At 35.6% G+C, this 14,614-nt stretch overlaps 1 protein-coding gene across 1 annotated transcript; it reads right to left on the bottom strand.

Moving 5' to 3' along the window:
• Nucleotides 1-13,296: 13,296 nt before the first annotated feature.
• Nucleotides 13,297-13,968, bottom strand: LOC109010351 (uncharacterized mitochondrial protein AtMg00810-like). Its single transcript, XM_018991147.1, has one exon. The coding sequence runs from the start codon at nt 13,966-13,968 to the stop codon at nt 13,297-13,299; it is 672 nt and encodes a 223-aa protein (XP_018846692.1).
• Between the last annotated feature and the right edge of the window lie 646 nt (nt 13,969-14,614).

Here is a 14,614-nt window from a genome sequence, read left to right as displayed (position 1 = left end):
TAGCCCGGCCAAATAAACTTTTCTTATGATTAGTCCAATTTTAGCATGGAATATTCGAGGTCTTGGAACCTCTCGAAAAATATTAAAGAAATTGGTTAAGAAAATGAAACCGAAAGTTGTGGCTCTAATGGAACCTTTTGCAGCAGTGGATAAGATGCCAGAGTTGCTTCACATGTTAAGTATGGAGAAGTTTATCACAAATGAGGGGGAGGTTGGCAAAATTTGGGTGTTATGGTAGGATGATGTTTCAGTACAACTTGTCTTATGTAGAGAGCAGTTCATTATACTTCGACTGGAGGATGGTATGACTAATACTCTGTTCTGTTTTGTATACGTGAAGTGTAATATGGTGGAGAGACGAGTACTCTGGGAGCAATTGAATGACCAGGTAGTTGGTTCAGGTCCTTGCATTATTATGGGTGATTTTAATATTATTAGAGAAGATTCAGAACGTCGGGGTGGTAGACCTCATCCGAGAGCAGCAATGGAAGACTTTAATTCTTGGATTGATCCTTGTGGATTGATTGAAATGAGGTCTTTGGGCAGGAGGTTTTCTTGGTGTAATGGACAACGGGGTCTTTTGAGAAGTTGGGGGAAATTAGATCGTTGTTTCATGAATGCTAGTGGTTTGAATAATTTTCCGAATGCGAAAATTAGTTATTTAGCGAGATCCACATCAGATCACTCCCCCATGTTCATGGAACTTCAGAAAGATCCTTTCTCTTTTGGTCCTCCTCCTTTTCGGTTTCAGCAAATGTAGATAGAACATTCAGAATTTCGGCTATTTGTGGAACAAGTCTGGCAGGAGGAGGTGGGTGGTACGGGTCTCCTGAAATTGGCTCTAAAATTGAAAAAGTTAAGGGGTGCTTTGAGAGTTTGGAATAAGTGGATCTTTGGTAGAATTGAGAATCATTTACAGGAGCTACAATCTCAAATTGATTCATTGGAGTCTGTTTTACAACAAGATTGGGATCCAAACATTGAACAAGAGCTTGTGATGAAGATTGTAGAATTGGCTGATTGGAGGCATCGGGAAGAGACTATACTGGCTCAAATGGCAAAAATTAAATGGAGTGTTGAAGGTGACCAAAACTCCAAATTCTTCTATACTTATTTATCTTACAAGAGGAATAAGAGAGTCATGGAGATGAGACTTCAAGATGGCACTTATTTGAGATCACCTGAGGAGATTCATTTATGAGCTGTCAATTATTTTTCCTCTTTTCTGCAGAAAGAGACACATGGGAATGCACCAGATTTATCCCATATCATTTTGCCCGTCATCACAATGGAGGAAAGTGCAGTATGATGTGATATTTCCTCTATTGACGAAGTTAAAAAGGCTTTGGATTCTATTCCTTCTAATAGTGCTCCGAGTCCAGATGGTTTTGGAGTGGGTTTCTTTATAAGTGTTTGGGATATTATAAAAATGGACAGCATGGCTGCTGTAGAAGAATTTTTTAGAGGTGGAAAATGACCTAGATTTTATACTTCTTCTTATGTGGTATTGATACCAAAAATGGATATACCAACTGGGTTTGATAAATTTAGACCTATAAGCTTGTGTTCGGTATTTTACAAAATTTGTTCCTAGGTGATTGTAAATCGTTTGACATCTCTTCTTCCAAAAATGATATCTCTTGAGTAAGGTGCTTTTATTCCTGCCAGAAGTATCTTTGAAAATATCAGTCTTACTCAAGAAATGGTGCACTCGATTAATAATAAGATTCATGGTGGGAATGTGGTTTTAAAACTGGATATGGCCAAAGCTTATGATTGCGTTGACTAGGATTTTCTTCTGAGGGTGCTTCTTGCCTTTGGTTTCTCCAATACAGTTTGTAGTCTGATTGGGGAGTGTATTTCCACGCCTTGGTATTCCATCTTGATGAATGGCTCTATGAAAGGTTTTTTCCAGGGTGGTCGAGGGTTGAGGCAAGGGGATCCATTGTCCCCTTATTTGTTCATTATTTTGCAGGAAATTCTATCTCGTCTTATAAAACAAAGTGTGGAAGAGAAGAGTTTTGGTCAGTTTTCACAAGCCCGTGGTACTAGTTTGATATCACACCTAATGTATGCAGATGATGTTGTCATTTTTACGAATGGTGGTCGCACTTCTATCCGTAATATTTCAAGAATTCTGGCAACATATGAGAACTGGACTGGTCAATTGATCAACAAAGAAAAAACTGTTATGTTTTTTTCTAATAAAATTTCCATAGCAAGGAAAAGGAACCTCAAAAGATTGACGGGTTTTTCGGAATGAAAATTTCCGTTTAAATATTTGGGGACTCTCATTGTTTCTGGAAAACTGAAAATTGCAGATTTGGAGGAATTAGTGAGAAAGGTTTAGACCAAAATTAGTGGGTGGAAAATGAGGCTTTTATCTGTGGGGGGAAGAGTGATCTTACTAAAACATGTCCTTGCAAGCATGGCTTTGCACCTTCTTGTGGTCTTGCAAGTTCCTAAACAGATTATTTATGCTTTAAATCGTCTTATGAGCTCTTTCTTTTAGAGAGAAAGGGTTGGAAGAGGAAAGAGAAAATGGGTGGCTTGGAGGAATATATGTAGGCCAATTGCAGAAGGAGGTTTGGGAATTAGACCTTTTGAAGAAATGCAAAAAACACTTCAGTTAAGATTTGCATGGAAACTTATGCATGAAAACTCACTTTGGGCAAATTTTTTTCGAAAGAAGTATGTAGGCAATAAACCTTTCATGTTACTTGGTCCTCCAAAGGGTACAAGGTTTTGGTGTATGATTGCAAAAAATATTCCTACTGTTTTGAATTATACTAAATGGAAGATCAAAGATGGGAATGTATTTTTTTGGTATGATAAGTGGTTGGCACATGAGTCATTTGCTGAAGCTTTGCCAGTGGTGGAGTAGCCTCTTTTAAAAATCAAAGATTGCAAGCTTGAAAATGGATGGGATGTGGATCTTTTAGAAAGACTAGTGGGCACAGAACTTGCTGAAAATGTCATTAATGTGTTGGCAAGGAGCAAAGAGGGAGAAGATTTGCTTATCTGGACCAAAACTGAGAGTGGGAATTTTCTACAAAATCGGCTTGGGATTGTATTCGAGTGAGAAGTCCTATTCTAGAGGGACATAAATGGATATGGAATAGTATTCTCCCAAAAAAATTCTCTGTTTTTATGTGGAAGGCGTGGCATGGTGCTCTAGCAGTGGATGACAAAATTAGGCGGATTGGAATTCCCCTAGCTTTGAAATGTAATTGTTGTAAGCAAGGGAAGTATGAAGATCTTAATCATGTTTTATTTGAAGGGGAGGTTGCAGCTGGGATTTGGAAAAAATGTGGCTCTTTACTTGGGCTACCAATTGGAAGATCATGGCGTGAAAATTGTCATAGTTGGTTTCGGAGAGCCTCGAATTCCTCACAAATAGGTGTCATACTTGGTTTATTGCCTATTATCATTTCTTGGAGATTATGGGGCAGAAGGTGCTCTGCTCGAATGGAGAACAAAGTTGAGACAATTCAGGCAATATGGCTTTCTATCAAACATTGGGTAGGTGTGCTTGGACAAGGTCTTGCTAAGTTTAAAAAGTTTAACCAGACTAATTCTTACATTCTTTGGAGCCTGAATGTTTATCCTATTCCTATTCAACAACAACCCATTCAACTCATTTCTTGGTCAAAGCCTTTACATGGTAGAGTCAAACTAAACACAGATGGGAGTTGCCTGGGTAACCCAGGAATTTTGGGGGCTGGAGGGGTAATTCGGGATATGCAGGGGTCTGTTTTGTTGGCTTTTTCTATGAATTTAGGCTATGGAGATAGTACACAAGCAGAATTACGGGCGTTATTGGAGGGAATTAAACGCAGTAAACAATTAAACTTGTATGCTATTGATATTGAATTGGATTCAAAGGTTGTCCTGTCGTGGTTGCAGAAGAATCGATGTGGCATCTGGTATTTGGAGGACTATTGGGAGGAGATTCAGGAGCTGATAAAGAACATGGATTATAAGTACTCTCATATTTTTAGGGAAGGGAACGCTGTCGCGGATTGGCTCGCTCGATGGGGTGCAAGCGAGGGAGATGCAGAATGGAGAAACACTATAGACTTACCTTCTATGCTGCGAGGTTTGATTAGAATAGATAAATGGGTCCTGGCATCAATTCAGTGTAAATCGCATGTTGCAAGGAATTAATGCGAAGGTGGTTTTCTGCGGGTTAGTGTAGAACATTTGTAGTGTGGCGTTGTATGCAGCTCTGCTCTGGTGCGTTGCTCGTTAGGCTTGTTTTAGGCTCGTTAGGCTTGTATGCAGTGCTGCTCTGGTATTTTTCTAAGTTTGTTTAGTTCGTTTATTTGTTTGAAGGTCTTTGGGCTGTATTTGAGAGATGTTTTGATAATCTCCCAAGTACCTTGTTTGTAATCATGGTATTCTTCTGTCAAAAGTGAGGGGTTCTTAATAAACTTGGGACGGGGCTGCTATGTGTGTAGCTACTAGCTCTTAATAATAATAATAAAAAAAAATGGAATCGTGAAGATGAAGAAAGAGAAAGAAGATACATCCCCCATAACACCTCCTCTCACTAATCCATGAACCCAAGTATTATACACAACACGTACAATTGACGTGTGTTTATTTTATATGTAGTGATTGCCCATATGGGTTGATTAACATTATGCTCCTATATGTTAGGACGGGTCATGACCACTTTATCCAGACTTTTCAAAGTACATGCCAAGTTACTACAATCCAATGCCTCATGCGTGATTACCACCTTTTGTGCCTCCTCCAAGTGCCAACCCACACCCATGGAACTATACTTATGTTGTCACGTCAAGTACTGCTCCTTTGAGTAGTTCTACTACCTTGTATAGTTTCGCTATACCAATGATAGGACCTCCTCCAATTGCATACACATATCTATAGAGCAACCAGGTAATCGTTGGATGGTAAAGTAATTCATGTGCTTTAATTTTATGAACTTGAATATTTGGTCTAATTATTTATTTTTAAATTTTTTTTGAAAAACTGCAGCAACACCCATACTCTACTTTTGCAGCAATGGATAGTTCTGTTGCCATGTCTACTTCTGCCACCATGTGTAGTTCCGCAACTAGCGTGAGCTCTAGTGTAGTTGTTAGTTCTAGTGTAGTAGTTGTTCCTCTAATGAATGCCAAACTGGATCTATGTGTTGGGATGAATGCCAAACCAGATCCATGTGTTGGCAAAGTGATGTGATGGATTTTTTACATGCTGTGTCTTTTAAATTATTAGAAGATATATTATCATACAATAATTTTTCTTCTAATTTCCAGAAAAAAAAAGTACAACAAAGTAGCTCTATTGAAGAAACTAGTGAGACCACACTAGACTCTATAGAAGTTGAAGCACAGTGTACTGTCTCTTTAGGTAATATTATTGATACCAAAGAAGCTGGCAGCTCTGGATCACTTCATGTGGATCCTACTGATGGGGGTGATATCACTGAGGAGCCAAATGTAGGAATGTGCTTTGAATCAGATAATGAGTTGATGACTTACTATAAAAATTACGGAAAACGAAGTGATTTTGGAGTAATGACACAAAGGAATAGAAGGGAGAAGGATGAGAATATCAAATATGTCACTCTGAGATGTGCTCGTAGTGGCAAGGCACGGAATAGGACGTCAAACGTCTCTAAGCCTCGACCCACAAGCAAGACAGATTGCAAGGAAATGATGAATATGTTGTTGAAGGATGAGAAATTGTGTGTCACATCAGTCTTTAACACACACAATCATGTGCTTAGTCTAAAAAAGTCTAAGTTCTTTAGATGTAATAGAGAATTTAATGAGTTTGTTAGAAGAGTGCTGGATACAAATGATCAAGTTGGCATACGGTTGAATAAGAGTTTCTATGCTTTTGTGACTGAGGCCGGTGGGTTTGAGAACCTACCATTTGAAGAAAAAGATTGTCATAACTATATTGATAAGGCACGACACCTACGCCTTGGTAAAAGTGGTGCTCAAGCACTATTTGAGTATTTTGGAAGGATGCAATTGAAGAATGATTGTTTTTTTTGCCTCATAGATTTGGATAATGATGATAGGATGAAGAACGTATTTTGGGAGGACGCTTGTAGTAGAGGGGCATACATTTACTTTGGAGATGTAGTAACATTTGATACCGCATACTGGACAAATAGGTATGGAATGCCATTTGCACCTTTCGTGGGTGTAAATCACTATGGACAGTCAATCCTTTTGGGTGTAGGCCTTATTTCAAGTGAGGATACAGAATCATTTGTATGGTTATTTAAAAATTGGCTTGATTGCATCGGTGTAAAAGCGCCGAATACTATTATTACAATCAGGATTGCACAATGAAGCGTCGTGCAATGGGCATACTGAGGACATGATATCGAAGTTGTATGCGATGAATGAGATATATTGCAACTCAAAAACCCACCACATGGATTCCAATGTTGGATTTAGTAATGTGAATGCAACCATCGAAGGAAGTTCTAAAAAAGTACTAAGTCCTCATATTGTTAGAGGTAAGGGAAGACTCCTGTATAAGAGGAAAATGTCGATGATGGAGGAACGTGTAAAGAAAATAAAAACTAAAGCGGCTAAAAAGAAAAAAAAACATATGAGAAAAAGTAGACTTGTGAGTGCTTGTTAATTTTTAAGTTATTGTTTTTGTTACCTAACCTGATGTTTTTTTTGAGTATTTGTTAATAACGTACATTTTTACCCATAAAAAAAAAAGAATTTGATAATAATGTACCATTGGCTCAAGAAAGTATTTAAAACTTATAATTTTTTGAGGCGTGGATTGGATACCGAACTATTGGCTCAAGAAAGTGTACAACAACAAATGATTGGGACACAAGAAAGTGTGCAAACTCCAGTGATGGGGACACAAGAAAGTGTACAATCACCACTTTGAAGAGTTCATTGTATTAGTATATTTAGAAAGTATTTAAAACTTATAATTTTTTGAGGCGTGGATTGGATACCGAACTATTGGCTCAAGAAAGTGTACAACAACAAATGATTGGGACACAAGAAAGTGTGCAAACTCCAATGATGGGGACACAAGAAAGTGTACAATCACCACTTTGAAGAGTTCATTGTATTAGTATATTTTTTTTATGTGAGTTTTACTTTATCTGCTATTACATTCACAGATGCAACTAAGAACAGATGGAACACAATCAAAGATGGCAGATGGAATGTAGCCAAATATATTCTCTTAGCAAGAATTTCCCTTGTGTGTTGGAGTATGTTGTGTGTTGGCTATTTGTTGGAGTAAACAATCATGTGTTGTTGATGGTTTGTTGGAGTATGTTATGTGTTGGTGGTTTGTTTGAGTAGACCTGTATTGTTGGTGGTTTGTTGAAATTTGTGTTGGGGTTTTTCTTGTTTTCTATAATTTACTCATTAATTAATATGCCCAAACTGTTATGTAAACATCTAACTCTAATTTTATTTATCGTATCAGGTATAACAAAAGAATATTGTTTTGGGTGTCATGACGACATTTCACTAGAGCACGAGAAGATTCCCTTGTGCATATAGATATATAAATTAAGCTCACATTTTGTATCATAGTATTTGAGCCTGCATTTTGTATCCAAGTGCTCAATTTATGGGAATGATATTTTTTTTATTTATTTTTATCACTGGATTAATGTATTGAGTATAAACTATATATATACATTTGGATGGCCAAAATGGAAATATTTCTTTTTCTGTCATAAAAATAACAGGCATGCATGCAACATGTCTACCTGCCACACAATGCTGGGAAGTTTAAAATCTGATTCCATAAACCTGTAATTTATTAACAATCCATAAACCTGTAATTTATTGGCAATCCATAAATGTGTAATTTACTTGCTGGCAATCCATAAATGTGTAATTTACTTGCTGGCAATCCATAAACGTGTAATTTATTAGCAAGTTCATTTCACGCAGGTATACACTTTGTTAAAAAGACAGTGGCACATTAAAGTCTCAAGATTGAAGATCACTAATCACAAATAAAGTTTCCAGTACATAACAACAAAGTCTTGACTTACAAATGCTAAGTTCCTATCAAATACAAAAACAAAGTCGGCTTCACTTCGAGCATATCAAATACAAGTAAATAACTATGGATATTAGAAAATAGGCACGAAGAAGTGTGCATGCATATCGCATGTCGGCTTCTTGACTAAAACGCTGGGCTTGATTGTTGTGGATTGCCAACTCCCTCTTCCCAATCTCTTCTTCTCTCATTTGAAGTTATTCCTCCCTCCTTAATGACATTGTAAATCTGGGAATGAAGCCAGAAAAAACCACCTTAAGAATGTGCAATTGTATAAAAAGCAAAGAAGGAATGAAGAGAACATGTGTTGAGTATTATAATCATGCATGTGCTGAGTATACAAAGAATGTGCGATTATCTAAAAAAGAATTTAGATAAACTGAAATAGTCACAACACCCTACATTCTTGTCACATAAGCGGAAAGAATTTAGAATTTAGACAAAAACCAATTATCACAGCACCCTACATTCTTGTAACATAAACTGAAATAGTTGCTCCTCAAATTTGGGTTTAAGAAAGACTTGTATATTCGGGAGAAAGACTTGAAATTATATTTTAACATCCAACATTCTTTTATATTATTTACTGCACCCTACATTATTGTAATATCCAATATTTTAAATCATTTCCAGCGCCCTACATTAATTATAATTGGTTCGTAAATATAATATTTTGTTATTTTAGGGAAACACAAATGTAAACACATAATAATTGCATCTCAGGGATTTTTTTCTCTTTAGCAAAAGCAATTGAAACCTTTGCATGGCGTATAACAAATTCCATAGCACCAGTACCTAACCAGAAAACCAGATCAGATCAAACAGCAATAAACATTACATTTCACAAGATGCTTAAAATTTAAGGTTTAAGGTCAATGCATATAAATGGTTGAATTTTTGAAAGAAAGTTGAACGTTTTATATATAACAGACTATGTCATATTTTCTAGCTATAAAAAGCCGCAGTACCAAGAGAGTAGATGGGTCTGTATTTTGGTTTACTTAATTGGATTTTAACGAAAAACAATACCAATATATTATAAGTAATCTAGGAACTATGCTATTGTAATGAATATGCATATCTAGAGTATCATATAAAGGAACACAATAGAGTCCATGAGCATTGCAGGCCTGCATTAATTTTTCAGTATTAATCAAAATTTTTCAGAGAAAAAGCACACTGTTTCTAGGAGAAACTAAAGACCATGACAACTAAGCAAAATCTATGCCAATAAATATACAAGCAGGGATTTTTCTCCCGAATATCAGTTTATGGTTACCTCAGTTTATGATTGGTTCAGTTAATTGGATGTTACAAGAATGTAGGGTGCTGTAAATTATATTTTAACAAAATTAAAAAGGGTTTAAGAAAGACTTGTCTTAATATATTAACAACCAATTATAATTGAAATTAAGTTCAAAATCCAACTTTTCACCAAGTCATTCATTTCCATCTCATTTTTATCCACTCTACTAAATGATTTCTACTTGTAGTACTGACTCCCTAGATCAAACCATCAAGTATTCTTTATACATGCATATCAAATATTGCTTGTGTATCCCGTGCACAACAACATTTAACCAAGCAAACGTATTATAATTCCTGTGTATTGTGGCTATAAGTCTTTCTATGATTCAACCAAATTTGATTTTTAGAATTAATAAAACAAACACAAACGCACTCCATAAATAAAGGAAACGAAACAAAAATGAAAACCTAGGGTTTCATTTCAGATCAGAAATGTAAATGATAGAGAATGTACGGTAGTGGAGGCCTCAGCCATTGCCATGGAGAATGGTCCTGTTATTTTGGTTGGGATCAATAAAGATATTTGTCTAATATCTCCATTTGGTTTCAGTGAGAAGGAAACCCATGGAAAAATTCTCAAACACAACAAAATCTATGCAAAAATGGACTAAGATGGAGAAGCGAGTTACCTTGGACGAAATCGGAACTGACACATTGCAGAAGCCTCATTGCAGAAGATCCAGCACGCTTCTAAACGGTGAGTTTCGTATTGCAGACCATACTTTGTTGGTAATGGTTTCATATTGTAAACCAGGAAAGGGGAGAAGGGACCTGAGGAAGGGAAGAAGTGGGAGAAGAGGAGGAAGAAATTAAACTAGAAGGGGGATAATTGAGAAAGGGAAATCAAAGGGGGAGAAGGGATCTGTGGCATCTGGTAGAGGAAGAAGTGTTGCAAAACACACGGTTTTGTCAATTCTAAACAGTGTATTTTGAATCCATGTAGGAAGTAGTGCATGAGAGCTGCGGATGACGCCTGCATCTAGACTTTTTCATTCATCTTTCTTACATAAAAAAAAAGGCTACTTTCACCCAGGACGAAGACACCCTGCGTACCCGGGGTTCCAACTCAACATTAATTAAATGGTACATTTCCAAATGTACATTACTTTTGAAATGGAACTCCACCCCCACGAGACAATCTTCACCAGTTCACCTCACCTCCAGGATTGAACTTGCATCGAAACACCCATGGAAGACTGCTACGAACCCCAATCTTCACCTCGCACGGAACACACCTCCAAGCTTCCCAAGCTTGTTACGAAGATGATTCCCCCATGGAATGGTAGTGTTTAGTCATTCACTTTACCTTTTTGCTCATTCGGCCATATATCCCCATTCTTCAGTGTGGTCTTCTTTTCTTCCTAGTTTTTTTCCCACGACCCAACCAAAGAGTAGGAAAACTGAAGTTTTCAAATCAAGAATTTGGGTTTTCTTTCTTTCAATTGTGTAAAGGAGAGAAGGAAAAAATGGTGCATAACTACGAAAATGAGCCTGTAGTGTGCAAACATTGAACATAAATTTGAACAAGAAAAAATATAAAAAAAAATGCATAAAACAGAGAATGCTCATACCCACAGAATGAAGAGGACGAAGAAAATTTCTGAGATGTAAAACAGGGATGAGTTTGGTGCGGGTTTCTAAAATTGAGTTTTTTTTAATTCATTTATTAAAATAATAATATAAAGGTGACGTGGCTAATGCCACGTCACACGATTTCGCAACAGGTACCCAACACCGGGTACCTGTAGCAGGATTGTTCTTACATTACACATTTACTTTTATTTTTGATTTTTTAATTTTTTTTTCTTTAATATGTATGTGGTATAAAGGTAATAAGTAAAAAAAATTCAATTAATTTAGAAAGAATAAAAAAAAAATTAAAACGGATATGGTATTCGGTGTAGGCAGCTAAGTAGCAAAGCCTTGTATCATAACCCTCTACTGAGCTACAAAATGGGCCCTAAATATAAAAAATGTTTAGATTTGAATAAACTGTAAAATTTTTTATTGAGGGGTGTAACCGGTCCATTTGGTCTAATTTTGGATAAATTTTATAACCAAACCAATATACACGATTTTGAAAATTTAAGAACCTATACGGACCAATTCATCACCAAAATCAAAACTTTTGATTTTTCCAGTTTCAGTCCAGTCCGGTCTGATTTTTCTTGTTTACAGTTTACACGTGTAGCACTACATAAGTTGAGACTTGAGAACCGGTTCCTCTAATATTTGTTCTCCTCAAAAGTAAGTTTATATTGATAATCATCTTTAAAATTAAAATTTCATGTTATATTAATTTTATGTTATAAGATTAATAGATATGAATAATCATATTAAAATTTCATATTATATTAATTTGTAGTTTAGCATATAATATATAATATAATATAAAAAATATTTTATATATAATCTAAAAAATTAAAAATATACATATATATACCTGTCTGGTTAGGTTCAAACCGATTTTCAAGATATGCAAAGCGGTACCGAACCGACCCAATCAAGGTTCGGTTGGCTTAACCGGTTTTCGGTTTTTATTTTTTACACCCCTAATTAGAATTATAATTGCTTTGTGAAAAGTTTTATTGAATTAGGCATCATTTGGTTACATAGATGAGATGAGATGAGATAAGAAATTTTTGAATAGTAGTGAGATAATTTGTGAATAATAGTGAAATAGTTTGGGTTAAGATATTTTATGGAGTTTTGGGAAATGAGAGAGAAAAAATTAAATAAAAAATTATAAAATTAAAAGAGGGATTTTTATGTTTTGTTTGGAAGTTTGAAAAAGTTGTAATAATTATATAATAATTAGATGAAAAAGTTAAAAATTTAAAAACTTAAAATTGAAAAATATTTGTGGTTGAATGATATTTGGATGTTAAGATGATATAATATGATTTGAAATGTTTGTAAAACCAAACCAAATCTTAATCTAACCAACACCAGAATTATAAAAATCATTTTATTTTTAGCAAAAAAAAAATTTCCCTATTTGTATTTGTATTATTGGATTTTCGTAATGTAATGATAGGTACAAATGTAAAAATCCAAGGATATTATTGGAAAGAACTGGCAGGCTTAATCGAAATGCATGTTGATTGATCTAATCGGATATTGTGGCATTACTTGTTATATTATGTCTCGTCGCATTGGATGCTCTGTATTTGTCCTATTGCATTGAATACTCTCATTTAAGCCCACTCAGCTTTTGGTTAGAATGTCGAGCGTATCGTGAAACAGTAAGAACAGAAACAGAATTAGAGTTGAAGCCTAGTTCTGGTTTTTTAAGTAGATATAGTTCGTTTGGATTTAAAGATAAGATGAGATGAGTTGAGATAATTTACAAAATTCTTAAAAACATAAGAAAACAGAGAACTTGGGCACTTGAGAAAAGAAATCTGAATTACTTCTCATTAACTTCGTGAAGCTCATGGCTATTACAAATGAATCTATTTATACACTCGTGATTGATTAACATGACTATACAATGCTTGATCTCTGGCCAACTTAACTTACCTGCACTTTTAACTTAATTGTCAACTAACAGATCACTAGTAGATGAAGTCCTTTGTTTGGCTTCTCGAGATTTTAGTTCCAATTCTTCTATGTGATTTTGTATATTCCAACACCCCCCTAAAGATGAGAATGGATATTGATCATTCCCATCTTGCGAACAAGATGATGAAAGTTGAGAAATTTGAGAGGTTTGGTTAAGATGTCTGCCAGCTGGTACTTGGAAGGAATATGAATGATCTTGATGAGGCCTTCTTGCAATTTTTCTCAAACAAGATGGCAATCTAGTTGTATATGTTTTGTTCTTCATGATGAACGGGGTTTGAAATTGCAATTTGAGGCAATTTCATATGTAGGTTTGCTGTCAGTATAAAGCAGTGCAGCTTGAGAATGAATTATATTTAAGTCAGCCAAGAGATAAACCAGCTATTGAAGTTCACAAGTTGTAGAAGCTAGGGCTCTATATTCAGATTTTGTAGATGATCTACTAATAGTAGGTTGCTTCTTTAACTTCCAAGATATAAGAGAGTCTCCTATGAAAATTGTAAATCCAGTGACACTTCTTTTAGTGTCAAGACAACCCCCCCAATCATTGTCTGAGTAAGCCCTTAGGTGCAAGGAAGATGCTACAGCTAGAAAAATTCCTTGGCTTGGTGTAGCCTTTATGTATTGAAGAACTCTTTCAATAGCTTGAAGATGCATGGTGCTAGGATTAGACATAAACTGACTAAGTGCTTGTACTGAATAAGCCAGATCGGGTCTTGTGATTGTGAGGTAGAGTAGTCTGCCAACAAGCCTTCTGTAAGATGTGGGATCAAATAAAGGTGGAGAAGAATCATTTGTAGTGAGCTGGCTCCATAGGAAAAGCCACTGGTTTGCAACCAGAGAAGCCACTGTCTTGTAGAATGTCGAGACATACTTTCTTTGACATAAAGTAATGCCCTTGGCTGATCTAGCCACTTCAATACCCAATAAATATTTCAACTCACCTAGGTCTTTGATGATAAAGGAATCATGTAGGAATTTCTTTACAGTAGCTATGTGCTCAATACTATCAGAAGCATTTATAACATCATCAACATGTATTAGTAAAGCCATAAAACTAGTTGAAGTCTGTTTTATGAAAAGGCTTGAATCTGACTTGCCTTGAATAAAACCAAACTGAAGTAAGGATGAAGACAGTTTTGAAAACCACTGTCTTGAGGCCTGTTTCAGACCATATAAACTCTTTTTGAGTTTACAAACTCGAGGATCATTAGGAACTAAAAATACTAGTGGTAATTGCATGTTCACTTATTCATTCAAGTCTCCAAGCAAAAAAGCATTATCTACATCAAGTTGATGTAAATGCCATTGTTTTATTGCAACAACAAGAAGTAAGACACTTACAATTTTCATTTTTGCAACAAGAGAGTAAGTGTCAAAAAAATCAACGCATTCTTATTGAGTATACCCCTTTGCTACCAATCTAGCTTTGTATCTCTCAACTGTACCATCAGCTTTGAATTTCACACGATAAACCCATTTGCAACCTATTGCAGTTTTATTTGGAGGCAAAATAGAAAGATCCCTAGTTTTATTGAGTTTAAGAGCTTTTATCTCATCTGCCATAGTAGTTTGCCATTGAGGGTGTGAAATGGCTTGTTTGAAAGTTTTGGGTTCAAAAGTAGATGAAATGGTAGAAACAAAAGCTTTGTGTTTATGAGATAATTTGGAATTAGAAAGGAAAGAGAGAATAGAATGA

Source organism: Juglans regia, chromosome 11 (genome assembly GCF_001411555.2).
Source record: "Juglans regia cultivar Chandler chromosome 11, Walnut 2.0, whole genome shotgun sequence".
Classification (NCBI taxonomy): domain Eukaryota; kingdom Viridiplantae; phylum Streptophyta; class Magnoliopsida; order Fagales; family Juglandaceae; genus Juglans; species Juglans regia.
Note: the sequence above shows the minus strand (reverse complement) of the source record. Positions and strands in the feature narration are given on the sequence as shown.

What these genes read in the sequence shown, in the direction of transcription:
- LOC109010351 (XM_018991147.1), bottom strand. Translation starts at nt 13,968, where the DNA reads ATGGCTTTACTAATACATGTTGATGATGTTATAAATGCTTCTGATAGT.